Source organism: Dipodomys spectabilis, unplaced genomic scaffold (assembly GCF_019054845.1).
Source record: "Dipodomys spectabilis isolate Male_0828 unplaced genomic scaffold, ASM1905484v1 ptg000004l, whole genome shotgun sequence".
Lineage (NCBI taxonomy): Eukaryota > Metazoa > Chordata > Mammalia > Rodentia > Heteromyidae > Dipodomys > Dipodomys spectabilis.
In genome coordinates, this window is record NW_024870681.1 from 2,617,674 (window position 1) to 2,644,571 (window position 26,898).

General features: G+C 38.8%; 1 protein-coding gene across 1 annotated transcript in view; it reads right to left on the reverse strand.

The window, feature by feature from the left end:
• Nlk (nemo like kinase) overlaps positions 1-26,898 on the reverse strand; it is a 144,248-nt gene that overhangs the window by 24,680 nt on the left and 92,670 nt on the right. The window contains exons 4-5 of the mRNA XM_042691103.1: positions 3,246-3,352; positions 612-697 (exon numbers count right to left, since the gene is read on the reverse strand). Coding sequence (XP_042547037.1) covers positions 612-697; positions 3,246-3,352 — 193 coding nt within the window. The remainder of the gene's footprint in view (positions 1-611; positions 698-3,245; positions 3,353-26,898) is intronic.

Below are 26,898 nucleotides of genomic sequence, written 5' to 3' on the forward strand. Positions count from 1 at the left end.
AGAACCCTATGCTGCTGGCTAATTCATTGTTATACTGTATTTAATAAAGTACAGTAGACAGCATGCTAAAATCTAGAGACATAGTAATAAGTAATAAAGACTGGCCAGGTGTATAGACTAGTGGCAGATTACGTTCTTAGCATAAAGAAAGATGGATTACTTTATATGAAGACCTAGGAATAAACAATTTCAATTTAATTGAAAAGTAGGCTAAAATTGTAAGGTAGCTCTTCCAACTACGACAGAGCTACAGCAGCAGTTATTATTTATTTACAGGTATGAAAAGCTGTTCTGGGTGCTGATGGCTCACACCTATAATACTACTCAGGAAGCTGAGATCTGAGGATCACAGTTCGAAGCCAGCCAGGACGGGAAAAGTCCACGAGACTCTTTATCTCCAATTAAGCACCAAAAATGTCAGAAGTGGAACTGTGGCTCAAGTGATAGAGGGCTAGCCTTGAGCAAAAAAAACCTTCAGGACAGCATCCAGCCCTGAGGTCAAGCCCTGGGGCAGGCACCAAAAGAAAGGCCTCTGATTCACAAAGAAAATCTGTCTCTCAGAGCTTGATATTCTGATTTTTCTCACATCTTTAAATAAAATGAAAGACTACCTTTAGAACACAATTGCTGTTCACAAGGAGATTCCCTGGCTTAATGTCTCGATGCAAAATGCCAGCTGAATGGAGATATTTCAAACCTGAAATAACAAACAGATTTAATTGCAGATATTTGATTCCTTTTACTTAACCAATGACTTGGGAAAAACCTTAGAAGAGTAGAGGGTTTAAAATTGTTACCTAAATAACTGCATAATGATTATCACAGAAAGCTTGCCTTAGTCCCCTCAAAAAAGTATAATTTTGCTGCAGTAAAATGAAATATCATGAAAAGTTTGCACAACATTCCAGAAACAGTGTCTATAACTTAAAAGAATATATAGCTTAAGCACAGATAAGCTTCTTAGGCAGTGTAGTTAAGACTAACCATACCAATATCCCTGAATTACTAATCAGTGTGGCTGCTGGGTTTAGTTACTGATGCTCCCAACCTATGATTATGAAGCTGCTTCAAAAAAAAAAAAAGTTTCAAGTTTCCTTTAACAGAGAGTCTTTCCCTGGACAGTTTCCTCTGATGACAAAATTCAGAAACTTGTCTAGGTTTTGTCAGTAGTATTCTCCACCACCAAGAATGAAGAAGGTAGTTAATCACTTTTTTTTTTTGGTCTGGTCGTGGGGCCTGAACTCTGGGCCTGGGCACTGTCCCTCAGCTCTTCAGCTCAAGGCTAGCATTCTACCACTTGAGCCACAGCGCCACTTCCAGCTTTTTTTTTTTTTTTCCTGCTTATGTGGTGCTGAGGAATTGAACCCAGGGCCTCATGCATGCAAGGCAAGCGCTCTACCACTGAGCCACCTTCCCAGTCTGGTAGTTAATCACTTTTTAAATATTTTTGACATCTTAAAAAGACTGGCATTTCGGCACCTCTAAAAGTCACAGCTTCAAGGTTGAGTCTTCTTTGAATAAAATGGAGCAAGTCCTGTCTTTTCAAAGTGTAAAAAGTCAATTAATCTCCATTTTGCCCTACCACAGAGTATCAGCAAATCTACTGGAAGCGAGCTTTTAATATTGTTTGTGTTTTCACTTTTCATTTTCTTTAAACAATTCTATAATTCCGTGGAAAGATCATTTCACCAAGTAAAGAAGTTGTTCCAGTTTGAAATAATTGTAAAGGACACATGAAGCACTGATTTTTCAGTGAGATTCCAGGTGTGTGTGTGTGTGTGTGTGTGTGTGTGTGTGTGTGTGTGTGTGTGTGTGTGTGTGTGTGTGTGTGTGTGTGTGTGTGTGTGTGTGTGTGTGTGTGTGTGTGTGTGTGTGTGTGTGTGTGTGTGTGTGTGGTTTTCAGATTCCAGGTGTGTGTGTGTGTGTGTGTGTGTGTGTGGGGTTTTCAGATTCCAGGTGTGTGTGTGTTTTCTGCTGCAGTGAGATTCCAGGTGTGTGTGTGTGTGTGTGTGTGTGTGTGGTTTTCTGCTGCAGTATTGGGGTGTGTGTGTGTACTGGGGTTTGAACTCAGCCCTTACATCATATTCTAGGCAGGTGTCTGCTTCTGGAGTCAGTAGAATTTTGTGTGTGTGTGTGTGTGTGTGGTTTTCTGCTGCAGTACTGGGGTGTGTGTGTGTACTGGGGTTTGAACTCAGCCCTTACATCATATTCTAGGCAGGTGTCTGCTTCTGGAGTCAGTAGAATTTTGTGTGTGTGTGTGTGTGTGTGTGTGTGTGGTTTTCTGCTGCAGTACTGGGGTGTGTGTGTGTACTGGGGTTTGAACTCAGCCCTTACATCATATTCTAGGCAGGTGTCTGCTTCTGGAGTCAGTAGAATTTTGTGTGTGTGTGTGTGTGTGTGTGTGTGTGGTTTTCTGCTGCAGTACTGGGGTGTGTGTGTGTACTGGGGTTTGAACTCAGCCCTTACATCATATTCTAGGCAGGTGTCTGCTTCTGGAGTCAGTAGAATTTTCACCTAAGTTTTTTTTGTTTTTTTTTTTTTGTTGGCCAAGGGGCTTGAACTCTGGGCCTGGGTGCTGTCCCTCAGCTCTTCAGCTCAAGGCTAACGCTCTACCACTTGGGCCACAGCACCACTTCCAGCCTTTTCTGCTTATGTGGTGCTAAGGAACTGAACACAGGGCCTCATACATGCAAGTCAAGCACTCTACCACTGAGCCACCTTCCCAGCCCCCTGCTTTGCTTTTTTAAGGATTTTTGTTTTTTTAAAATTTTGTTTCAAGTTAGAATTCTGACAAGCCCACCTACTGCTGGTTTGCAGGATGGATATTATCCACAGGGGTAGAGCCAGTGTTTAATTAAGTCACCTCACGCTACATACTGACAAAAACTCAAGGCAGTTCAGCAGACTTATAACAAAATAACTGCTTATGTATCTTCCTAGATTAACCCAGTCACCTCTAATGAATTTCATAGGAGCTTTATGAAAATTAAACTATTTGATCACTTCAAACCCTCTTACTAGCAGGGGATGTAGCTCAGTAGTAGAAGTGCTTGCCTATAATACATATCATGCCTCTAATTTTATTCTCAGCACCACCTTATTTGAAAAAGTAATGAAACTTTTTTTTTTAAATTTTAAAAGGTATTTAGGAAAAGCAAGACTTGGAAGGCCATATTAAAGTTCAAACAAAAAGCAAAACATTTCATGTATACCATGACATTACCTTTATCATCATAAAGTCTTACCTCGCAAAATCTGATAAAGAAAAACTTTGACATGATCTGAGCTGAGTGGCTGAGGAGAGACGATAATTTTATGTAGGTCACTCTGCATCAATTCTGTTACAACATAGCTTGAGGTTTCAAGTTAAGGAGAGTTCAGAGAATTCAGGCCCTAATCCCCTCAAAGTAGTCATCAGATGTAAAAAATAACTTCATTCTCTAAGTTGGTTAAGTTTAAGGAAAGGAAACATCTAATCCAGTAAGATAAAACTTTAGAATTTTCATATGGTAAAACATTGCCATAATAAAAGAATTTATATGCTTAAAAGCAGAAATAAACAAGCAAATGAACTACATTTATAGAAGACAAAACCAAAGGTAGGCATATAAAATAACAGCCAGGCCAGGGAAAGTATGAAGGCCAACTGTCTCCAGGTCTCAGACATGTAACTGGAGGTCCTCTCATCCCATCCTAGGCCACCAAAGGAAAAGCCCACCACCCACCCTTAGAAAGGAAGGGGCTCCTCCAAACCATGTAAAAAGGATTAGTTCAAGTCTAAGCTGTTCTACCGTCTGCACTTAATTATTTTATTATTTAACTCTGTACAAGTTTATGAAACCTTCTTACTAAAATTTCAAGCTTCCCATGCTTTGTATTCTGCTGTACCCTCAGGGTTTTATTCAGTCAGCACAAGGCAGAGGATCAAAGCCTAGAGGCTCACATCCTTGGGATGTGGAGTTCAGAATTCTTACAAAGCACACTAATGTTAATGTCATTGAAGAATTATCTTTTGCTATGTCTAGAATATTCAGGTCTTATGTGGCCTGCATTTAAAAATTTTTAGTGTGGATGAATTTCATGATTTTATTCCAATGTAACTTTCTTCAGTACAATTTCCAACTTCAAGTTTCTTAACAAAAAGGATGGTGTGAAAACAGGGGAAATGGTAGCACATTATATTAACAGTTGAAAAACTCCTTGAGACCTTTTTTCCAAATGTTTTTAGGATACCAAACTTCTCTTCTTTCCTTCAGCCTCACTGATGGATGTTTCTAAATCTCCTTAGGTTATTCTCCTTTACTCTCTACTCATTTAATGCTGAAATATCCCAGGTCCTCTTTTCTTTTCTTTCTTTCTTTTTTTGGTAGGTCATGGGGCCTGAACCCAGCGCCTGGGCGCTATCCCTCAGCTCTTCAGCTCAAGGCTAGTGCCCTACCACTTGAGCCACAGTGCCACTTCTTTCTGCTTATGTGGTGCTAAGGAATTGAACCCAGGGTCTCACACATGTGAGGCAAGCACTTTACCACTGAGCCAACTTCCCAGCCCCCTCAAGGTCCTCTTTTCTATACATGTTCACCCTCTTGGAAATGGAAATTTCTTTAAATAATGTCCATGATGAAGTTGCTTATACCACCAACCACAAACTTTGTAGTTGTCTTTGATATTTATCTCCCCCAGAAGAAAATTCTTTCAAAAATTCAGCTCTGATTAAAATACTTATCATTTGTACTGTTATCACTCTGGCCCAAGATCTCTAGATTGCTAAAACACAGCAGCAAGAATATGTATTTTACTTTTAAATTTTGTTCCTACAACGACATTTATTATATGGAAATATTTCACTATTGATCCTCTTAACGATTTTAAGTTTTATCATCCAGATTTTGCCTCATAATCAAAGTGAGAAAATGCAAATTGGGATGCAGAATTCCCTTATAAGAAAGCTATTCAGATACATGTTAAGAACTAGTTTATAAAATGATACAGAATTAAATTATATTATCAAGGTTACATTTACATTTCCTTTTCTTTGGGGGGGAAGAGGTATTGGGATTTGGACTCGGCGACTTATACTTCCTAGGCAGGCACTCTACCACTTGAGCCATGGCCCAGCCCTCATTCTTTTTTTTTTTTTGGTCGGTCATGGGGCTTGAACTCTGGGCCTATGCACTCCCTCACTCAAGACTAGTACTCTACCACTTGAGCCACAGTACCACTTCTGGTTTTCTGGTGGTTTACTGGAGATAAGAGTTTCAAAGCCAGCCTAGGCAGGAAAGTAAGTCTCATGGACTTTTTTTTGCCTGGGCTGGCTTTGAACCATGATCCTCAGATCTCAGCCTCCTGAGTAGCTAGGATTACAGGCATGAGCCACCGACACCCAGCCCAGCTCTCATTCTTTAGTCAACATTTTTTTGTGTTTTTTTCTCTTTGGTGGGAATGAGGTTTCAAAGCCAGGGCCTAGGCACTATCCCTGAGTTTTTTTTGCCCCCCAAGCCTGTGCTCTACCATTTGAGCCATATTCATGTTCCTAGCCCAACTTTGTGTGTGTGTGTGTGCACACACACACGCATGCATGCACACACGCACGTGTGTATTTGAGTTTACACCTAGGCCTTTTGCTTTTCCTCTACTTTTTCACTCATGGGTAGTGCTCAACCACTTCAGCAATGCCTGTACTTCTTTTTGCTGATTAACTGGAAATAAGAGTCTCTCAGATTTTTCTGCCTAGGTTGGCTCTAAATCATGATCCTGAGATCTCAGCCTTTTGAATAGATTAAAGGGATGAACCACCATTACTTACTCAACCTAGCTTTTTAATGATTATTTTGGAGACAGAGTCTTCCAAGACTTTTCTGTCCAGTGTGGCTTCTAATTGTGATCCTCTAGATCTTAGCCTCCCGAGTAACTAGGATAACAAGCATGAGCCACAAGAGCCTGCCTTGGTGGTGGTGGTGTTGGCTGTGGGGCTTGAACTCTGGGCCTGGGCATGTCCCTGAGCTCTTCAACTCAAGGCAAGTGCTTTATCACTTGAGCCACAGCACCACTTCCGGTTTTCTGGTTGTTAATAGGATATGAGTCTCATGGACTTTCCCTCCCAAGTTGGCTTTGAACCATGATCCTCAGATCTCAGCCTCCTGAATAGCTAGGATTACAGGCATGAGCCACCAGCACCCGGCTCATTACTCTTTTAATCCATTAATACATCTTTTCTGGAGACATTTTACATAATGGTCTTTTAGGATGAATGCCAAATTGAGTCACACCTACAAAAGCTTTTCATTTAATTTTTAGCCTCATCCAAGGGTCATAAATGATCTGGCTTTGTTCCTTCTCTGACAGTGTTTCCTATCACTTTCCTTCTGACTATTTTCTATATGTAATAGACCCTATTTCTATACATAACAGATACACTTTGTAAGGCATGGACTGAACTTCCTAACATCTATTAGCCAACTCACCTCCTTTTGTGTTTTTTGCTCAAATCTTATTTTTTAAATGTGGCCTAAAAAAATCATTTAGGAAACTGAGGAAATACAAACGGAAGTATGTGAAAATTATCTAGAACTCTGCCTCTTTGAACTGAATTGCAACATTTGATGAACATAACATGTATGTATACATATACATATACTTATTTCCTTAATAAAATTTAAGTATATACATACAAAATAAGGCTGGGAATGCAGCTCAGTGGCAGTGTTGGCCTATCATGTGTAAGGCCCTGGGTTTGACATTCAACATCACAAAGGAAATAAAGAAAGTCTGCTATTAATTGGTCTACTAAAGCAGAAAGTTTTATGTATGAGCATGAAAAATAAGAAATGAGACAGTGAGGAAATTCCATCCTTTTGCCTCATTTTCTATTAGGGTGATAAGGCATAGGTGACTTCCCATGTTAAGGATACTAACCTTTTTTTTTTTTTTTGGGGGGGGGGGGGTCCAGTCGTGGGGCCTGAAGTCTGGGCCTGTGCAATGTCTTCAGCTCAAGGCTAGCACTCTACTACTTGAGCCACAGTGCCACTTCCGGCTTTTTTTTTTCTTATGTGGTGCTGGGGAGTCGAACCCAGGGCCTCATGCATGCAAGGCAAGCGTTCTACCACTGAGCCACCTTCCCAGCCCAGGATACTAACCTTTTTGTATATACTAAGCTTTCCCCCCATCAGGCTTTCTTTTTTATTTTTTTATACCCTTTATAAGATCAAAGGATAGAAATAAGGTAAATGTCTTAAATACACATCTTACACACACACACACACACACACACACACACACACACACACACACACACACACACACACACACACACACACACACACACACAAGGTTATGTTAAAGTTAAAGAGCCCTAGCTAACCTCAAATGCTTTTTTTGTCATTTGTGGGGCTTGAACTCTGGGCTTCGGCGCTGTCCCTCAGCTCTTCAGCTCAAGGCGAGCCACAGAACCACTTCTGGTTTTCTGGTAGTTTATTGGAGATAAGAGTCTCACGGACTTTCCTTCCCAGGCTGGCTGTGATCCTCAGGGCTCAGCGTCTTTACAGGTGTGAGCCACTGGTGCCTGGCTAGCCTAAACTCTTACTTCAGCCTCCCAAGTGCTAGGATTTACGTGTGCACCACCACACATGGCTCCAATATTTTTGTGTTGTATAGGTTCTAGAGATCTCAATGGACAAAAATCAAAGAAATAAACTATAGGAGGAAAAAAAAACAACCTCAAAATAACAAAAACAGAAAATCTACTTACCAACCATTAGGGTATTAAGTGTTGTTCCCATGATCTGAATGTTTGAATCTCCCTGAGGTTTATATGTTGAAATTCTAAACTCAAAAATAATAAATAGTATTGGGAGGTAGGACCTTTGGGACGTGATTAGGGTATGAGGGCAGAGTCCTCATGAACAGGATTAGGGCCCCTATAGAAGAGGCCCATGGGAGCTTGTTAGTTCCTTCCACTATTTTAGTTTAGATGAAGACTATCTGGACCAGGAAATGGGGTCTTACTAGGCACCAAATCTGTCAGTATCATAATTTTGGACTTCCAAGTCTCTAGAACTCTTAGAAATATATTTTTGTTGTTTGTCACTCAGTATATGGTGTTTTCTTAGCAGCTAAAATGGAATAAGACAGGTGTCAACTTCAGGTTTTATGAAGAAAAAAAAGTCCTGAAGAAAGGGAGTTATGAAGCACTTATCTGTACAGTATGTCAAGTCATAGCTTCTGAGTTTAGTGACAACTTTTACTTCTGCCAGCATGGGTTCTTGCCTAGGTGTGAAGAGCAGGTTCTATTCCATCCTGCCTCACATGTCTACAGAACTGGCAGCCAGGCTGTGATGGCAAGGTCTTTAGTGTTAGTGATGACAGCTGGTACGCATGGAAATAGTAGAGGGAAAACATCTTCCATTTTCAAGTTACCAGGTTGAATGCATAGTACTGGTACTTAGAAAATCTTCCTTTGACTTACGAAAGGAACAAATTGATACAAAAGTCAAAAAAAGAGGATAAGTCATATGCTTCCTTCTAACAGTGAGAACATTTTCAAAGAAGGGAAAAGAGGAACACTTGCTGGCTGGAATTGGGTACTGTTCTAATCACAGATAAGTATTCATTTCAGAGAAAAAAATGTCATTTCACTTAGCATTATAAACTGTATCAGGTCTGGGGCTGGGAAGGTGGCTCAGTGGTAGAATGCTTGTCTTGCACATGAAGCCCTGGGTTCGATTTCTCAGCACCACATAAGTAGAAAAAAGTCCTAAGTGGCACTGTGGCTCAAGTGATAGAGCCCTAGCCTTTTTTTTTTTTTTGGCCAGTCATGGGGCTCAAACTCTGGGCTTGGGCGCTGTCCCTCAGCTCTTCAGCTCAAGGCGAGCGCTCTACCGCTTGAGCCACAGTGCCACTTCTGGTTTTCTGGTGGTTTATTAGAGATAAGAGTCTCACGGACTTTCCTTGCCAGGGATGGCTTTGAACCTCGATCCTCAGATCTCAACCTCCTCAGTAGCTAGGATTACAGGTGTGAGCCACCGGCACCTGGCTAAGCCCTAGCCTTGAGCTGAAGAGCTGAGGGACAGTGCTCAGGCCCAGAGTTCAGGCCCCACATCGACACACACACACACACACACACACACACACACACACACACACACACACACACAAAGAAAAAAAGTATCAGGTCAGAATGTTGTTCACTTAGAACTAATGGATTTGAAGTGATAAACTGGCAATTTCATATGGTTCAACCTAACTTAGAGCAAAATACTACCTGGCTAGCAAAAAAAAAAAAGTGGGGGGGAGAAGGGGGAAGACTTTTAAAATCTATACAGAACAGGATTTCAAATGAGCCAGTCCCTCCACACTAAGCCCATACACTCATGTGCATAATTTCTCACAGAATGTTTAAGTCAGCAATCCTCTCTGCTAAACACAAATAACTACATTACTTTGTTACTGTCCTTAGCATCCAGACCTCAAAATATTTCATTCAATTTTCTATTAAAATATTTAAGAAAGGAGAATTTAAAAGAATAATCCTTTCATATCTTGTCTTTTTCAGGAAATGACAGGCTGGCTTTAGAAAAATAAAAACAAGTTAATAAACTCTTAAGCCAGAAAGTCTAGACAAAAACACACGGAACTCCTCTTTACCTATACCACCATTTTCTGTCTAGCTTTCTGCAGAAATGCTTTCCTTAAAAAAATGAAAAAACTCAACATTAAATACAAGACTTAAAGAATTTAAAATATAGAATTTTTAACAGTGAATAAAATAGGCACTTTACAGAAAATATGTTTTGCCAGACTTTAGTTTGGCAAAGTTAATTCTTATAGGGATGTATTTCTTAAGTCTATGAATGAAGCAAGCTAACCTTTGAAAAAAATTCTTTGGAAAATATAACTCCTGAATTTGAAAGTTTAGCACTATATCTGCAAAAATTTAAAGGCAACACATACCACTTTATGATAAGATTTCTGCTTTGCTCTAGTAGAAATCCTCTGAAATCTCAATCCCCAGCATAATGCCTCCCAGATGTCTCAACTAGTTGCCATGCCAACTAAAGCAGCTTAAATTAAATGAGGGTCTGAAAAGACACCTGCATCACTCCAGGTCTGTTGCGCATTAAATAAAGCTCTCTTGACAAGGATTCAGAGGTACCATTAGCTTGAACAGTATCTATCTGATTATTGTTTCTGAGTAATGTAATGAGGTTTTTTTCATATAAGAGTAAAAACAGGGTGCTCTTTTTCCTTTCCTAGGCCTTCTAAATGGACTAGCCTCTCCAACAGCTGGTATACCAACCAGGTCAAAGACTGCTATGGTCTTTTGAGTTTCTACTGGATGAAGATAAAGTATAGAACCAAAGTTGGGGCTTTCAGGAGAATATTAGTTGATTAACGATTTCCCCCATTAAATGTGTCGTTAAAAATACCATTAGAACACACTGTGCATGGTATGCCAACCTCAGTGATTTGAACAGCCCTGCTATAAAATAAATTGCTGCTGATTGCAGCAATTAGTTAAGTAGCTCCATGAAATATGAATTTCAAAATGTACTCATTTGCTACAGAAAAACAAATAATGCAAATGAACAATTACAAATGTGTGAGGTAGCACAAGCTCTTATGCCTCAGGTGCCCAAGAGAAACGGCAGTGTCTCTGTGTTGCTTGATAGACTTACATTTCAAGTTTCTTTATTGCTTTTGCAAACGTTCGGTATTGGAGAACATCGCTTAACAGAAATAAAAACTCAGGCTAGAGAGGTTATGTGGTTTACTCCAGGTCATACTCCCAGAGAGCATAAAATCAGGACTGGCTTAGGTATCTTGACTTCCAGTCTAGCACTTTCTCTATCCTATCATACTGTTTCCCTTAGGAGCCTGCCTATATAAATCTGCTATTCTCATTTCATCTTTTTTTGGTGTGTGTGTGTGTGTGTGTGTGTGTGTGTGTGTGTGTGTGTGTTTGGGCTTTTTTGGGGGGAGGGGGGTATTTTATTGGAGGCAAGAGTTTCATGGATTTTCTTCCTGGGCTAGCTTCAAACCTTGCTCCTTAGATCTCAGCTTCCTGATGCTATTCCTATTTCTTAACGAAGTATCATTACAGTAAGCAGATTACTTTGAGGTACAGGATAGTCAAATTCTGTGTTTGTGTATGTATGTGGTAGCAGGTTTGAACTCAAGGATTCCGACTTTCTGGGCAGGTGCTCTACAATTTGAGCAATGCCTTCAGTCTGAATTCTGTTTTTAATTTTGGATCATGAAAGAAAAGGTGAAAGTATGTTAGCTTTTCTTGTTTTAGGGTTTTTTTGTTTGTTCGTTTGTTTTTGGTTGTGGAGCTTGAACTCAGGGCCTAGATACTGTCCCTGAGCTTTTTCATCTAATTTTGTACACAGACTAATAGGACATCTTTCTAGTCTCCCATGAGGTAAAATCAAGAGGGGGTATTTAGAATTAAAAAAATAACTGGAGGTATGACTCAAAGTGGTACAGTGCCAGCCATGATAGGGGAAAAACATGTAAGAACTAGAGGCCCTGAGTTTAAATTCAGGTACACACACACACACACACACACACACACACACACACACACACACACACACGCACACACGACAAATAAGTTTGTATTTTTTTTTTGGGGGGGGGAGGTCTAGTCGTGGGGCCTGAACTCTGGGCCTGGGTGCTGTCCCTCAGCTCTTCAGCTCAAGGCTAGTGCTCTACTACTTGAACCACAGATCCACTTCCGGCTTTTTCTTTTTTGCTTATGTGGTGCTAAGGAATCGAACCTAGGGCCTCATGCATGCAAGGCAAGTGCTCTACCACTGAGCCACCTTCCCAGCCCCAAGTTTGTATAATTTTTATGATGCAAAAAAGATTATGGTCAAGAAGATTAGGAAAGTAATCTAGTGCCTCATAGCCAACTACACCTTAATATTAAGCCTCACATGACCTCTTGCCCCAATTAAAACACATCTGAACTGTAGATCAATATTTGTCAAACCTACCTCTATGATGCCACATCTATTTTAGGACATAATTTAAGAATGCAGAATAATCAGCCTTCTGCTAGAAATCTTGACTACTCAACTGTCAAGTGTAATTCTGCAGAAAAAGCTACACAATCACCACTGAAACAAATGCTGACATCAAATCCTGACCTTCAATTATGAGTACGATGATTGAGTACTTTTCTGTTTTTAGGAAGTCATGATTACTTAAGCAGTCTCAGAAGCTGTAGGACTGATGCCAACAGCATCTTTGTTTAACCATCATCATTAGCATCAATAATACGGATGGTAGCAAGAGGTTATAAAGAGCATGTTAACTCAATGACAAGACAGCCAAAAAAGACAGATGAATGCAAGAGGTTAGGAAAAAACTGGTATTGATATATAAAAATCAAGCAGTGAGGGCAAGGAGGAAGCAAAAAGATTTAATGCACATAGAGAAGCTTGACTGAAAGAGAAAAATAGCTGGTATCTGCGTTTTTCTGTGTTAAGCATCTAGTTGTATACTTGTCTTGCTTCATCTACTCCTACTCTAAGAAGTTCTATTATCATCCCAGTTATACAAAGGAGCAAAGAGATCTAGAAAGATGAAAAAAAAGTAGTCATTGCTGGGGGGTGGGAGAGGGCAACGACTATATTCTGGGCCTTGGGTTTTTTTTTTTTAAGATTATTTTTAAAAGTCACAAACATCTTTTAATCTTCACAATGATAGTCATCATTATCTTAATCTACACTGCTTATGAACTCTATGACCTTTAACAATAAAACTATTTTTTTTACAAATCAGGTGCTATGTACATTTCCTCCTTTTGCTTGTTCTTAACCTGTACTTTGTCCTTCAAAAGTAAACCTCAGAAATATAAAATCACAGCTGGGTGTTGGGGGCTGTTATCCTAGTCACTACAGAGTTGGTGACTGAGAGAATCAAGGTTTGAGGCCAACCTGAGATTCTATTTTAGGCTGGGTATGTGTGTGCCCTTACTGGGAAAGTATAAATAGGAGGATCATGGTCCAGGGCTGGTCTGGGCAAAAATGGAGCCCGCATTCAAATAATAATGTAAGCAAAAAAGGCTTGACTCAAATGGTAGAGCACTTGCCTTGTAAGCTTGAGGACCTGAGTTCAAATTCCAATACCAGAAAACAAACAAGCAAATAACAAAAACACCAACAGCAGTAGCAGCAACAAATATGGAAAAGAAAGAAGGCCAGACAACTGACTTTTTAAAATGGGAAGTTAATGGATTTATCAGTGAGAGGCAGTGTGATTAGAATCAGAGTGATGAGGGCACCAATATTGACTGCCTGGTAATAGCCTGGTAACATTAGGCAAGTTAAGATAACTTCTGAGTCTGTCTCTGTATTTATAAAATAAGCACAATAATAGCTACAACACAGGACTATTGCCAGGATTCAGATGTATAGACTTAAAATCACATATACTTGGAACAAAGGAAACAGGGATTAAATGGTTAAAGAAGGATACTGAGTTTATTTAATATCAACATGCCAGGTCCTGTGCCTGGCATATCAATTCATTTGCTCCCTGAAGTACCTCAGTGAGGAGTACTATCTTCCATGAGAAAATGAAGGGTCTGGGAGAAACATTAAGTAACTTTTTTAATGTTAAAAAGTTAAATGTGTTGGGTAGGTGGATGTATTAGGATTTAAACTTAGGATTGCCTAAAATCAAAGTCCATGCCCTTTGCCAAAATGGTATGACTGTGCTCTTATTTCTTACAACATTATCCCTTCCCTACACTGTGGGGGGGGGGTGGGGGGAGAAGAGGAGGAGGGAAGGGGAGAAAAAAGGAGGGGTAGGGGGTGTAAACAAAAGGAACCGATCAGCACTCTAAAAAGCTCTCTGAATCTAATGTGATCTCAAAAGGAAAGACCAGATCTGAAAAGAAATCACCACTGAAGAGGAAAATTTTACTCACTTATTAATGTAGTCTCATGTGGTTCTTTCTTACTGGAAAACGTTAAGTCCATGACAGTCACATTCCTTCAGCACTCACTCATCAGTACAAAATGCCCTTCTTAAACCAGGAGAAGTTTTCTACAGGGTGTATCATCTGTAAAAAGTCTCTACTTTGTGGGTTTTGTAAAGACTGGAAACCCTAGGGAACAGTTTGAAGTGGTCATCTCTGAGATCTCTGAGAAGTTCCCCACAGGGAACCCTTGGTTTTGACAAAGAGCTTCCAGTAATCTGAGAGATTTTCAAGTCTTGAGCTTAGAGTAGTAAAATTAGCTATCAGACTCATATCCTGTAACTGATTAATATTCAACATACTTAAAAACCACACAAGACAACAAATCGCACACTTAAATCCAAAACTTAGTTCACAAATTCAAATGATACTTCCTTTGGAAAAATGTTATTTCAACCTGATCCTATTTCTTACCTTCTGGTTCTCTTTCTACCTCCATGTGATATAATCAGTAAGAGGAAAAGATTGCCCATTAAACATGTAATTATTTAACATATTGCCAAGTGTAATTTAGTGCTCTTGAAAAATATTTAATAATGATATGCACAGTCCAAGCTGAGATCACAGACATATAATAGGTAGTACACAAGCAAATTTTACTCTGGCTAAAAAACCCATTTGTGCTAGCGTATAATAAGTCTATTAAGTTTCCTGAGGTACTGCTCTCAAATTGAGTTGCTAGCAGGAGTCTCAGCTGGTCTGTGAAGTGGTTAAAAGCCCTACTGATTCCCCACATCCTCCAATTAAGGCAAGTCTGATGTATTTATAGAAGCTTCTGAAACCTCTGGGTTTCCATGTAACACATAAGGCCTACTGTCTAGCAACCTTAAAAAAAGAAATAAAGACAGAACACTGGATATGACAGAAAAGATCAAATAAATAGTCTCATGAGCCTCTTTAAAACCTCACACCTGAGTTAAATATGTCAGGCAGCTAATAATCTGAAGGTTAACCAGAAGGTTAAGTAGTTCAGGAGATGATAATGGGGATCTGAGGCTTTATACAGAAGCCCAAATTAGGCGTGGCTTTGTATTCAATATCACCCTTTAATACTTGAGAGCCTTGACAGCATTTCATCCCCACCAGCTGGGAAGTTTTAAAGATTATATTTATATTTTAATAGAGAGGTGAATAGATCAGATTCAAGCTTTAGTTTTTTTTTTTTTTTTTTTTTTGGCTTCACCTGAACACAGGTGTTTCAAAGAGGTGGTGTGAATTAAACTGCTCCAACTACAGTGCCTCTCTTCAAAGCAGAGGAGAAAAAAATTCAAACGATTTTTTATTTTTTAGGATTTGCAATACACTAAAGCCAAGGTAATCTATATGTAGGTAGGAAAGGCTTTCAAACGGGAAGAGAGGAGGGAGAAAGGGAGAAAGGGAGAGGGAAGGAAAGAGAGAGAGACAGGGAGAAACAGAGAGGGACAGAGATCTATAATATACTATTATATGGGGCAAAGGAAGGGAAGTGGCTCTTGGAATTTAGGCTGGAGGAGAAAATTATACCTTAAATTTCTACCTAATAAAAAAGGTTTGGCAATGGAAAAGTCAGTAAGAAAGGTCTAAGTTGAATGGATGGGTGGCTTAGTGACGCTAGTGAACAGCATATTAAATGTGCTTCCTGGGAAGAAGGAGTTAAGTACTCATGAGGGCTGGGAATGTGTCTTAGCAGTAGAGTGCTTGCCTAGAATGCATGAAGCCCTGGGTTCAAGTCCTCAGTTCCACATAAGCAGAAAAAGCAGTAGTGCTGTGGCTCAAGTGGTAGAGTGATAGCCTCGAGCAAAGGAAGCTCAGGGACAGTGCCCAGGCCCTGAGTTCAAGCCCAGGACTGGCAAATAACATTTATTAGAGAAGCTACCAAGGTTCTTGAGGCTGATGAAACGGAGACACCTAGCTGGTCAATTTCTTAATATAAGAATGCTCTGGGATTATGGGATGAAGGAAAACATCTTATGTTCAGGCTTGCCATCCACCTCTCAGACAAAAAAGAAAGAATACAACTGATTTATTACACAGCATCACTAAGAAATGGGAAGTTTATAAACTATTAGGAATAAATTATTATTACAGATTGCTAAGATGTTGCTAAATATACCGCAATGAAGCACTACTAAGCAAGCATTTAAATAACAGATAGCTAACCATTATTAGGTGGCTCAAGTTGTGCATATGTGTGAAAAGTTCTGATTGTCTTGTGTAAAAAATTAGCTGCTGGGTTAAAAAACTATCTCGAGTACAGAATTCAAGGAGGTTGGTTTGCTTGCTCAATAGAACCGAAGAGTACACTTAACATTCTATTGACAATGAGCTACTGATGTATAAAAACTTATTAATGCCATATAAAACGACTGCATAGAACTAAGTGCACTTAACTGATTTAGCTGGGTTGGGAGAAGAAACTGGAACCTACTATAGTTAAACTATTTCCTACAGAATATGAACAGAAAGCTTTGAAAACCCAAATTTATCTATAAACATCTTTTAATGATTTCAGATAGTAGAAACTAATCATTGTTGCTCCATTTCATATGGGGCAGAAACCAACTCTAAGCTAGATTATATATTTTTTTAAATTTCAATATTAAATGTTTATTAAGCTGGTCCCTTACTAGTCACCTGTTCTACAAGTGTGTGTGTGTGTGTGTGTGTGTGTGTGTGTGTGTGTGTGTGTGTGTGTGTGTGTGTGTGTGTGTGTGTGTGTGTGTGTGCTGGCCCTGGGGCTTCAACTCAAGGCCTAGGCAAGGCTATTGCTCTTACCACTTGAGCTATAGGCTACTTCTGGCTTTTTGGTGGTTAACTAGAGATAAGAATCTCAGACTTTCCTACCCGGGCTGATTTCCAACTATGATCTTTACATCTCAGCATTCTGAATAGACAGATTACAGGTCTGAGTCTTCAGCACCCACAATGCTCTACAATTTTTTTTTTTTTGGTTGGTCATGGGGCTTGAACTCTGGGCCTGAGCGCTGTCCCTCAGCTTTTCAGCTCAAGGCTAGTGCTCTACCACTTGAGCTACAGTACCACTTCCGATTTTCTGGTGGTTTATTGGAGATAATAGTTTCATAGACTTTCTTGCCCGGGCTGGCTTTGAACTAAGATCCTCAGATCTCAGCCTCCTGAGTAGCTAGGATTACAGGCGGGAGCTACCGGCGCCTGGCTTACAATTTTTTTTTTAAAAGCCTTCATTTTAATGTTATATACATGCTGAAACAAATATGAGTCAGGTGACTTTTCCAAAAGACACAGTGAATTGCTGCTTACTTGCATATTACTGTTTATTAAACCCTCAAACCATGGATTCCCTTTATGAGTACACGAATAGCAGCTAAAACATCACTAATTCTGCCATATTTAATTGAAAGGAAAAAATTCCACAACCATAAATGTGAAGCTTAATAAAATCTCTTTCCTCACACTTTCTAAAATCAAGTCTACAGGAAAGGAAATTTCAGCCTAGATTTCAGATATGAAACTCATCTGGTAACAGTAAAGGCAATAAGTATGGACAAAGAATCTGGTTTGTGGATGTTGATGATTTCAAATAGTGCTTTCCGCATGAAGGAAAAACAGCAATGTGTGTAAAGAGAACTGTGTTCTCTTGTAACAAATGGTCATCACTTTCTTTGAAACACAAAGCATGGTGCCTTTGAAACCAGAAAAAAATCGGTGTGAGCTTCAATTAGAATCACTGACCTTTTCTGAAGCATGCCTGCTCTTTTCTATAGAAATCAATGGAATAAAAGGTCACTCTGTTAAAATGTTTGAACACAACAATCTCTTCACTAGGCAAAAGCAAATTACTTTTCTTTTTAAAGCAACTGATTTGTTGAATACGATGTCAAAAATTAAAACTTCATCAATTACAATGTAAAACCAACTAAAAATCAATCCTATCACTAGAAAAAACCAGAAAGCTGTCGTTCCACATTGTCTGTTATACTCCAGAAGGTTGTTGGATGAGTCTTTATCATTCAGATTATAAACACACAGGTAATACAGCAATAAGAACATTCTTGAGAAAAATGTTATTTCAAACTTCAGCCCTTTTCTTCAGATTGCATACTGGAGAAAGTAAAAGCAAGCTGCCTGTCAAGTGTGGATGATAGACTAGTGATTACTAATCTTCCATTGTTATAACCCTCCAAAGAAAATGCACATATGTACAAGTGTAGATAGGAAGAGGCAAAGAATATGGCTGGGGTTGTGGTCCAAATAGTACAGGGCTTGCCTAGCATGCTTGAGGCCTTGGTTTCAAACCCTGGGAAGGGGAAAGATAAAAAAGAAAAGCCAAGGATGTCTATTCTAGTCATTCCATTCTTATTTTTCTAAATATAAAAAACATTGAAACTGGATGTTTTTCAGACCTGTAATCCTAGCTACTTTGGAGATGAAGACAGGGAGAATCATGGATTGAGGCTAGCCTCAAATAAGTTAGAAACAAGTTAGTGAAACTTATCTCAACCAATAAGCTGGGTGTGGGGAAACACACTATCATTCCAGCTATGGGAGAGGAATAAATAGGAATATTTCAATCCAGGTCAGCCCAGGCAAAATGTGGACTTTATTTGGGAAAATGACTAAAGCAAAAAAGGGGGGGTCAGAGTATGGATCAAGTGGTAAAGCACCTGCCTAGCAAGATTCTGAGTTCAAAACCTAGAAACAGAGGGAAAAAATTGAGAAATAATCCTCTACTTGCATTAGGGACATTATATTGCTCCAAATTTGTTTTTCTTTTTCTTTTTTGGGTCGGGCATGGGGCTTGAACTCTGGGCTTGGGCACTGTCCCTCAGCTCTTCAGCTCAAGGCGAGCGCTCTACCACTTGAGCTACAGCACTACTTCTGGTTTTCTGGTGGTTTATTGGAGACAAGAGTCTCATGGTCTTTCCTGCCCAGGCTGGCTTTGAACTGCGATCCTCAGATCTCAGCCTCCTGAGTAGCTAGGATTACAGGCATGAGCTTCCAGCCGGCTTCCAAATTTGTTTACTCATGAAAAGATAAATTCTTCAATTACCTCTTAACCCACTCAGAGAGCAGAAGATTCACATAACAGTCATACATACTACATCATTCTTCTTATTCCCAAGATAATATTAATGTACTGTCCAAAAGATGAGGCCCCAAGTTACAACCACTACCCCGAATAGGTCAGAAAAAGTTGACTTCTATGTCCAGACAATTTAGTTTCAAATGCTATTCTGCCCAAATATACCTTAAAAGCATTTTTCCAGTCTGCTTTATCATGAAATTGCACTAATGTTGTCATTAAATAGCTCATTATTAGTGGCAAAACATGCACAACAGCATTATGAAGAGAGGGCTGGGACAATCTTTCCACACACCAATCTTCAGGTGCTTCTTACCTGTCCAGAGCCATCCATTGCCTGTGTTCACATCTGGCTAGAGGTTTTGTTTTGGAGACACTGTTGCAACAACTACCTACAGAGCCCAGGTTGGCCTCAAACTCACAATCTTCATGTCTTAGTCTCTCAATTGTTGAATAACAGGTTTGTAATAACATGGTTAGCTTGGTTAGAGATTTTAACAAGGTTGTTGAAAAGAAACCATTCTGAAGGATAGAGAAGACTAAAAAAGCATATGGAGAACAAAAGTCTACAAGAGTCTAGGAGAAACACAAAAAAGTTGTGTGCAGCTTGGAAGCGCAGAAAAAAATGGGATCCACTAACAAAGTATTTGCTTCTTCTGCCTAGATTTATGATCTAATATAATATAGTGGCTTATCCACAGGTTCATAGTATACTTTCTAAAAGTTATGGAATGAATATTGTAATATTCATGTGCCATTTCTTTGCATTGGTTCACACTGTTATTAGTACATATACACAAAAAGGACTATATAGACCTAAGAATGGAAATCAAACTTCCCTTGAAATTTTGTAAGACAATATGAATTTACCTGAAAACACTGAAAATATACTAAATCCTACTAATATATAACTATATTTGTATGAATTTTATATACAAATGACTACTGAAAATATTTTATTCTATGAAAACTGTAAGTTACAGAAATATCTTTCAGTGCCTTTTGGGAGAATGGAAAGAAAGGAAAGAACAGAGCAGAGAAGCTTTTGCTTTTATAAATCTGTAAGAAAATTTGGTTACTATCCATTGGAAAACTGTTTGAAAACTATGATCCTCATTAAACCATGAGCAACTTCACTGTCTGCTGTAACCTCTTCGCTGAGGGCAAAGGACCAAAGTAAGGGCAAGAAACTGAGTATCATGAAAATCCATCTTGGCATCACTCTTTTCTCCAGCTGTCGGTGCACAACACTGAGCCTCTCAGCCCTGGAAGTCTGGTCCTTGTTATAGTAGGTTTGATTCATATATTTTAAAATTGTGATGAAATACCTTTTAAAAACACTTAAGTGTATAGTTCAGTGCCATCAAGCAGTGTTATACAAAGTATTCCTCTATCCATTTCTACAGCATCTTCTTTTCACTATCCTAAATGAAACCCCTTGTTACATTTTTCAAGTATACTTCTGTTATATCACAAAAAAAGATTTCCCAATGCTTAGTGAATAAAGACCAGTTTCTATAGTTCAACACTCAAAGCCTTCTATAGTTGGCCCCAACAAGCTATTTTCTCATCTGTGCATACAAATTTATGGTCCACTGGATGACTCATCATTCTCTAAAGTTGGTCTTGATACTTACTCCATCTGTACTATCTATCATTGCCCAAATTCTTATCCTTCAACTATGATCTAAAATGTCTTTTCCTCCTCAGCCTCCTGATTTGATTTTTCCTTTCTAAAGTAATCTCTCTTTTTAAAGTTCTACCACCTGTCTACCTTCTTTTGGCACATCCTGCTACATATGATAGCTATTTCTTACCTTATCTGTAGAGTACTTCCAGCCTGCTTCATTAGACAACAACAGGTGTTACTTACAAGTGACCTGGGACTAGTTTCTTGCCTTTGGAGCTAAGGCAAATGTGTAAGTAAAGTGTTTTGGATATATTACTGTGCAACAATATTAAATTTCTTTAAGAAGTTAAATATGCAATTCATTTTTTTGTGCATTAAGAAATTAGCACAGTATCCACATACCTACCAGCATTAAATATTGGCCATGACCGGGCGCCGGTGGCTCACCCCTTGTATCCTAGCTACTCAGGAGGCAGAGATCTGAGGATGGTGATTCAAAGCCAGCCCGGGCAAGAAACTGTGAGACTCTCATCTCCAATAAACCACTTAGAAAACCGGAAATGGCACTGTGGCTCAAGTGGTAGAGCGCTTGCTTTGAGCTGAAGAGCTGAGGGACAGCACCCAGGCCTAGAGTTCAAGCCCCATGACTGACCAAAAAATATTGGCCAAATTAGTAAACGAGGTAAACCAGACAGTAACAAAATGGTGGTTACCTTACAAATTGAGTTGTTCTTCATTGTTGCACCTGCTTTTCATTAGTTTTACCATTTTCTGTATTTGCCTTAGGCTTCAGATTAAAAAAGCTAGGACTGGTGATACTAGGTAAATCAAATTTGTTTTTAAATCACTAAATGTTTTCCAAGTAATCCAGTTTGGAAAACTGAAATAGGAAAGACAAAATTAACACAACCCCCCCCCCCCACCCCAAGTATTCTCAAAAACCTTATTTTTAAAATCATCATACTTTCCAACCTATATTATAATTATTGTTTATCTGACTGTGTAACTGTGTCTTACACAAGATTATAAACATGGAGGGCAGTTTTACTTAACAAGAAAACATTTTGTACTGATTGTATGTCAGGCCTTTCTTATGTTTTAAGAATATAATGATGAGCAAATCAGACAAAAATTCCTAGTTCAGGAATCACGGGTGATTGTGTTTATGGAATTAATTAGTAAGAAATGCTTACCAATATGAAAGCCTTTAAAACTTCTAGGATTTGGATTTCTGGTTCTTGATGTTACTACTACTGTAGAGAGCAACACGCATGCGCACGTGCACGCACACACACGCATACACACACACAAACACACACACATGTCATCTGATTCTTGATTCTCTGAAGGTTATGGAAATACTTTACAACATCAGAGTATTTAACTGGATGGTACTGACACTGAGGTTTCCTTGCTATCTTTATGCAAGAGACTGCTGTTTAAACACTGACTGTATTACCCAAACTTGTCATCAAACAGCCATACAAGGTAGTGCAAGCCTGTAATCTCACTATGTGGGAAGTTGAGGCAGGAGGATAGCAAATTTGAGGTCAGCCTGGTTACACAGTGAGACTTTGTTTCAAAAAATGTAAACAAAACAACAACAATAAAAAAGACAAATAAGCATGTCATCCAAACAAGGAGTAATACTTTTGAGATTGAAAGACATATCTGGTAAAATCCAAGACTGTTCCAGCAAACTAAGATGTATGGTCACCCATTAGATGTCTCATTTCTACCAAGTTTAGGATGAACTATTAACATAGAAGACCTATACCTCCTATATTATTCTCCATAAAAATCAAGTTAAAGCTAAGCTTTGCCCCAAACAAATTAAATTTTAATTTCAATCCCAATAAATATCCCGTGCTTTGTGAGAAGGGGGCTTATTATGTGCAGAGTTCTGACTGAAACAAAATAAACACCATTTTCCAATCAAACAATTAGAACTGGTTTCTCTGGGATTAAATATCAGTGGGCACACAGTAATGAAATACCAAACTGTTTTCATCCAGCTTTCCTAATAGAAACCCAAAGTAAAAATTGAAAAAAAAAATGTAATCCATTAAAAGTGAACCTTTCAACTCAGAAATAAACACACAGTCTTTATGATGGTTAAACAATAATGTAATTTCTAGGTTGATATATTGTAAGGAATGATGAAAACAAAAGGCTAGCTGATACAGAGGTTTTGATAAAACTGCTTCTTCCATACCTGAGATGGAGATAAATCTATGCTTGGGGTATTCAGATATATAAACAGTTATAATTTAAACATTCTATTTTTGGTTGCTTAAAAGAACAATTTAAAAAAAGAAATTAAAAAAGAACATGGTACTTCAAAACCCAAACTATGCTGGAGACTGATAGCTCATGCCTGTAATCCTAGTTACTTGGGAGCCTAAGATCTGAGGATCATGGTTCAACGCCAGCTCAGGAAAAAAAGTCCATGAGACTTGCTTTCCTGCCGAGGCTGGCTTTGAAACAGGATTCTCAGATCTCAGCCTCCTTTTTTTTTTTTTTAAACAGTAAGTTTATTTGAAAGTGAAAAGAAGCACTCCATTCAGAGAGAGGCCCCAAAGAGGAGTACCTATGAGACTCTTATCTCCAATTAATTAGCAAAAAAGCTGGAAACAGAGCTGTGGCTCAAGTGGCAAGAGCACTAGCCCAAAGCAAAAAAGTTAAGGGATAAAACTCAGGCCCTGAGCTCAAGTCCTAGTACACACACACACACACACACACACACACACACACACACACACAAAATTTCTGTTATACACTGATATAATCATATATTACTAGAGTTTTAGAGTCTTTACGGAGATATGATTAATTGCATAAATACTATACCCTAGCAGATTATTGAATACTTGATTATATCAAAATACAGAACTCTACATTTTCCAAAATGATACTAACTATTCAACTATATTTGAAGACATCTCCTGGTATAAAATGTTTGCCCATGTGTATTTGCACTAAGATTTGAACTCAAGGCTTTATGATTATGAGGCAGGTGCTCTAATACTTGAGCCATGCCACAACCCTTTTTGTCTTGGTTATTTTGAGACTGAATCTTGTATTTATTCTTGAGCTGTCCTGGACCATGATCCTTCCCAAACAGCTAGAATGATAAGCACATAAGACTATCCCAGCTTTTATTGCTTAACATGGAGATTCTCAAACTTTTTGTCCATGGTAAAGTGCCAGTGACAAGGGAAAAAGTTGAGTGAGAGCACAGGCTCTGAATTCAAGTCTCAGTACTGACAACACACACACACACACACACACACACACACATACAATTTGTGCATACTCAATACAGATACAAGATACAATTATTTTTCCTGAACAATTTCCATCTATGGACTGTTGAATTTTGGTCATGAAACCCATGAATATACAAAGACACAACAGTCATCTAAAAGAAAAAAGAAAAGGATAAAAGAACCAATTATCCAAAATCATATGTAAAGTGTATAGCATGTTTTTGACATGAAACCTGCTCATATGGACAAATATTACATTGGATCCGTGTGTGTGTCTGTGTGTGCGCGCGCGCGCACGCGTGCGCGCGCGCATGCACGGGTTTTTGCTTAAGGCTAGGGCTTTACCGCTTGGGACACAGTTCCACTTCTGACTTTTTTTGGTAGTTTAGTAGACCTTAGAGTCTCACAGACTTTCTTGCCCAGGATGGCTTCAAAATGTGATCCTCTGATCTCAGCCTTCTGAGTAACTAGGATTACAGGTGTAAGCCACTGGTGCCTGGCTTAGAATTCTTACTTTTAACTTGAGTTCATATTAATCTTTAATATGTTTGTGTTTTAGGTAATGTGTTTTCTTATTTTTCAGACAAAGAGAAACTGGAGGAATCTTCTGTGGTAAAAACACAAAACTTCAGCTGGGTGCCTGGTGGCTCATGCCTATAATCCTAGCTACTCAGGAGGCTGAGATCTGAGTATCATGGTTCAAAGCCATCCCGGGCAAGAAAGGCCATGAGACACTTATCTCCAATAACTCACTCAGAAAACCGGAAGTGTCACTGTGGCTCAAGTGATGGAGTGCTTGCCTTGAGCTGAAAAGCTGAGGGACAGTGCCCAGGCCCAGAGTTTAAGCCCCACGACCAAAAAACAAACACAAAACAAAAACAAAAACAAAAAAAAAACTTCTCATTTAGGACACTGAAAGAAAAAGCAAAAGCAGAGCATACATGTAACTAAGGCAGTTATGTTCTTTCATCTAATAGCTGTTCTACGACACAAAATTCTTAGTATCCTACCTTCCAAGCTAAAACATTCCTTCTTAAAAGTATTTGATAGTCCAGGCAGTGCAGGTGTAGTTCATTTTTACATAAAAAGGACCCAAGTTTTCCAAATGATACCCACTTGAAAATACTTACCTTTCTTTTTCTTTGTATGGTTCTACATACAGCTAAATATTGTAAGTCAGAAAACAAGAATATTGAAGTTTAGGTTTGAAGGATTTTTCTAACCATAGTCAGCTAACTTATGGCAAAGTCATAGTGCTTAATTTTTTTAGTCTGGAAGATAAAAAGTGTTCTGAGACAAAATTAAAAAGTATTTAAATAAATGGTGTATTAGAAGTTTCCATAAATATTTTATGACAAAAGTTCTTTACGTGAACATTCATGAACAATTCCAGGGAGATGAATTGCACAGAAACATTTTGCTAACTAATAAAATAGATTAACATTAGCTACAACCAGTTACTAAACCACATACATTGCTCACGCTAACTTTCTTCTGTAAATAATTGATACAATGATGAATTAAGCCTTTCTCAGGTACAATGAAGTCTGGTGATTGAGCATTCCTATTTTATGGAAGCACACATAAGATTTCTTGTACCAGTCCTGGGGCTTGAACTTGGGGCCTGGGTACTGTCCTTGGGCTCTTTATGCTCAAGGCTAGTGCTCTACCACTTGAGCTACAGCTCCACTTCCAGCTTTTCTTGTGCTTAATTAGACATGAGTGTGTTATTAACTCTGCCCAGGATGGCTTCAAAGTGTGAACCTCAGATCTCAGCCTCCTGAGTGGGTAGGATTACAGGTATGAGCCACTGGCACGCACAGGATTTTTTTTAAAGAATGACAAATCTAACTACATAAAATTAATGCTTGACATAATTTGTGCTTGAATTATAAGACAAAATATATTTAATAAAGTGTTGAATGGAGTAGAGTGCTTGCCTTGAGCTGAAGAGCGCAGGGACAGTGCCCAAGCCCAGAGTTCAAGCCCCACGACCGCCAAAAAAAAAAAGTGTTGAATGGAGAGAACTTAAATATATTTAGCATTTATTTAATATACTCATATTTACCAAATTTCTTAAATGGAAAAAGTATCTTAGTATACTTATGGTTTGGTCAGGACATATAAATTGATGCTAGCAATATGATTCATGGTGGACACCTGTGTTTGTTTATCTAAGGCTTTGGACTAAGCTGTATTCATTCCAGCTGGGGAGAGGGGTGAAGGGGAGTAAGGCTGGAAACTAAGTAGCTAAGGTCAGTCACTTGAGAGCACTGTGCCTAAGGAACTGACCCACAATGTAATTACTGAACACCAAGGCTTAGGTGAGCTTGCTTGGGTGGTAACATTTGCCCATAATTACCGAGAGAACTAAGTCCTTTCTATATAATTCTACTAGAAAAGGATATCTGCAAACTCATATGAGGCCCTGTGAATCTTTTTTCCTTTGCTGACATTTTTTTTTCCCTTTGGCAGTCCTGGGGCTTGAACTCAGGGACTGGGCACTGTCCCTGAGCTTCTTTTTTGCTCAAGGCAAGTACTATACCACTTGAGACACAGTAATACTTCCGACGTTTTCTGTTTATGTGGTACTGAACCTAGAGCTTCATGCATGCTCAGCAAGCACTCTACCACTAAGCCACATTCCCAACCCATACTTTGCTGATTTTAATCTGCAATCTTTTTGCTGCAATAAAATATAAATGAGAATAATGGCTTTTGAGTCCTTTTAGTGATCAAACCTGTGTGTGGTCTTGGAATTCCTGATACAACCTACAATATAATAAAATTCATACTTAATAAGGAATATTTCTTCTAACTTAAAAGTTTTGTTTTAGCAATTTCTTTTCGAAAGAGATTGAAACAGTAACACATGCTGATAGATTACTTTCAAGTACATGGATTTTTATTTCACAATTAAGATTACAGAAGGTAGCTTTTGGCTGGGTATAGGAAGGCATTTCTGCTAAGTTAA